The sequence below is a fragment of the Penaeus chinensis genome, chromosome 7, assembly GCF_019202785.1.
Source record: "Penaeus chinensis breed Huanghai No. 1 chromosome 7, ASM1920278v2, whole genome shotgun sequence".
Taxonomy (NCBI): domain Eukaryota; kingdom Metazoa; phylum Arthropoda; class Malacostraca; order Decapoda; family Penaeidae; genus Penaeus; species Penaeus chinensis.
Genome location: NC_061825.1, coordinates 3,488,117 through 3,490,616, shown reverse-complemented (window position 1 = coordinate 3,490,616; position 2,500 = coordinate 3,488,117). Strand labels below are relative to the sequence as shown.

Here is a 2,500-nt window from a genome sequence, read left to right as displayed (position 1 = left end):
AAATACACACAGAGTACATTGCACCATTCACCATCGACCACCGCGTCCAGGACCGGCCTCGCTGGGGTGGGGGCGGACTCCTCTCAGCGCACCTTCCCCGGGCGGTACCTCTGGGCCTTCCTGCCGAAGAGTATCCTCTTGAAGGCCTCTCTGAACTCCGGGCTGAAGATGGTGTAGATGATGGGGTTGAGGGTGGAGTTGAAGTAGCCCAGCCAGAGGAAGATGGAGAACATGAGATCGGAGAAGTAACAGCCGGGGCATATGGACATGAGCAGCGCCGTCACGAAGAAGGGCAGCCAGCACACGACGAAGGCGCCCGTGATGATGGCCAGCGTCTTGGCGGCCTTCTTCTCCCTCTTGGCTTCCAGGGTCTCCTTCTTGGTCTTCTTCGGGGCTTCCTTGGGCAGCATCTCCAGTCTGGACACCTCGCTCACGTGGGAGGACACGGACACCGCCCCGTTGTTGGAGATTTTGTCGGGCGATCCGCTGTTGACGGTGGTGAAGGCGGTGGTCTGGTGCTCCGTCACGCCGTTGGGCTTTGGCTCGCCTCCGCTGCTCCCGCCGCCTCTGTTGGCCTGGGGGGGAAGGAGAGGCCGGGGTTAGGCTGGTGTGACAACGATTATGTAACAGGGTTAAGGCTGGTGTGACTGTTGAATGTAGTTGAAATGAGTGTGGCAGAGATAATTCATTATAATCACAGCAATACTCTTAATAGTGAAAACGTGGCAACAGTGTCTCATTGAAATCATTACTATCTCTCCCAGTAAAGAATTTACCTTGATCTAATTAATACTAAATTACAAGAAACATCACACATCAGTAACAGCAATACCCGAAATCGCATTAATACTCTTACTAACAGTACACTAACAGTAGCGATAATTAAAACTTCCGCACTAAATCAACAGAAACGAACACGGCACCAAAAGCAGCCATAGATGCAATTAGAAGCGCATCACAGCAACGGGCGACCCAAATTGCACGTAATTAAGAGTTTAACCACAAATAAACAGGGAGGTGGGTCTAGGCTCCCCCCCACCCCCCTCCACACACACACATGCCTCACCCTCGTACGCGGATTAAACCTTGTGTACCCGCGTGTGTTCTCCTTTGTCCAGATAATGGCCTTTGCGCGAGAGCTCCCCTGGTATTAAAACCACCTCAAAAAATGTATCCTAAATGCAGGCCCGTTCACAGCATTAGAGGGAAATTTACGACGGAAAAAATCAAGTGCATACACAGTCATATTTTAAGCAATTTTGTCATATTCTTCATCATACTTGGCGAGGCCGGGCGAAGCACGGAAAGGTAGTAGAAAAAAAAAGGAAATTAAAGATAGACCAGATTTGCGGCGAGCATACATTATCAGCCCGTAATCCGATGTCAGAAGATTGTAATCATATAACTGAAGTGGTAGAAACTACTTTTTTCTTTTTTTTATGAATCCAAGCGCATTTTTTTTACAGTATGCGTGTGTGTGTGTGTGTTGTGTGTGAGTGTGAGTGTGAGTGTGAGTGTGAGTGTGAGTGTGAGTGTGTGTATGTGTGTGTGTGTCTGTGTGTATATGTGTGCGCGCTCGCGCGCGCGTGCGTGCGTGCGTGCGGGTGTGTTTGTGTGTGAAACCCAGCGTGTGTTTGAGTATGCGTCTCTGTGTGTGGTGTATTAATGGAGTATAACCATATTTACATGTACAACAGAAAAAACAAATTTCTTTAAAGGAACTTTAACCTGTCCAGCTGCACTCTGTAGTATTATCTTTAACATTATTTTTTTCAAAATATTTATGTTAAATTATTAACCATCTTCCTAATCCTAAAAAATATCTTGAATATGACTTTTATCCAAGTTTAGTATATGATTTTTTAAAAGTGAAATTCCTAAACCACGCTCTGTATGCCACAGTTGCAACCGCACCACTATACTCGAGTGCCGCTGCCACACAGCTGTTGCCTATGTCCATATTGCAAATACTAGGCTCAATAGCCTTGCATTCATTGCACACTTTTATCTTAACCATTGCCAGTGAACCTCTCTGTGCTTGTTTGGCTTCACAAGTAAAGCATGCAGTTTGTTTTATCTATTTCTTTTTCTCTCTCTCTCTTTTTTTTTTTTCTTAACTTAATCTTGAATGAAGTTTAATATGTATGCAAAGCGAGAGTTCCTCCAAAGCGATTTAACGAAAATCTCCCTTATATCTTTAATGATTTCATTATATATGCCTTCTATATTCTATGGTTTGTATGTTTATTATTTTAGGCACATTCAAAGCACTTAACATTTGCAAAATAATCGTCCTGTTTAGCGCTTTATTGTTGTTTAAACGAATTCTCATATCCGGTCATTCTCCTTGTACTGCATGTAATTTATTCTCATACAAATTGTCTACGAAAAAGTAACACACACAAAAAAAAATATATATCTATAACGTTACTTAGAAATAAATAAGCAAACGGAGAAAACAAGAGAGAGAAACAAAAGATAATTCATATACACATAAGAA

General features: G+C 43.6%; 1 protein-coding gene across 1 annotated transcript in view; it reads right to left on the bottom strand.

The window, feature by feature from the left end:
* Window positions 1–2,500, bottom strand: part of LOC125027587 (5-hydroxytryptamine receptor-like) — a 663,787-nt gene that overhangs the window by 1,918 nt on the left and 659,369 nt on the right. The window contains exon 8 of the mRNA XM_047616691.1: window positions 1–575. This exon is cut by the window's left edge and continues 1,918 nt beyond it. Coding sequence (XP_047472647.1) covers window positions 84–575 — 492 coding nt within the window. The 3' untranslated portion in view covers window positions 1–83. The remainder of the gene's footprint in view (window positions 576–2,500) is intronic.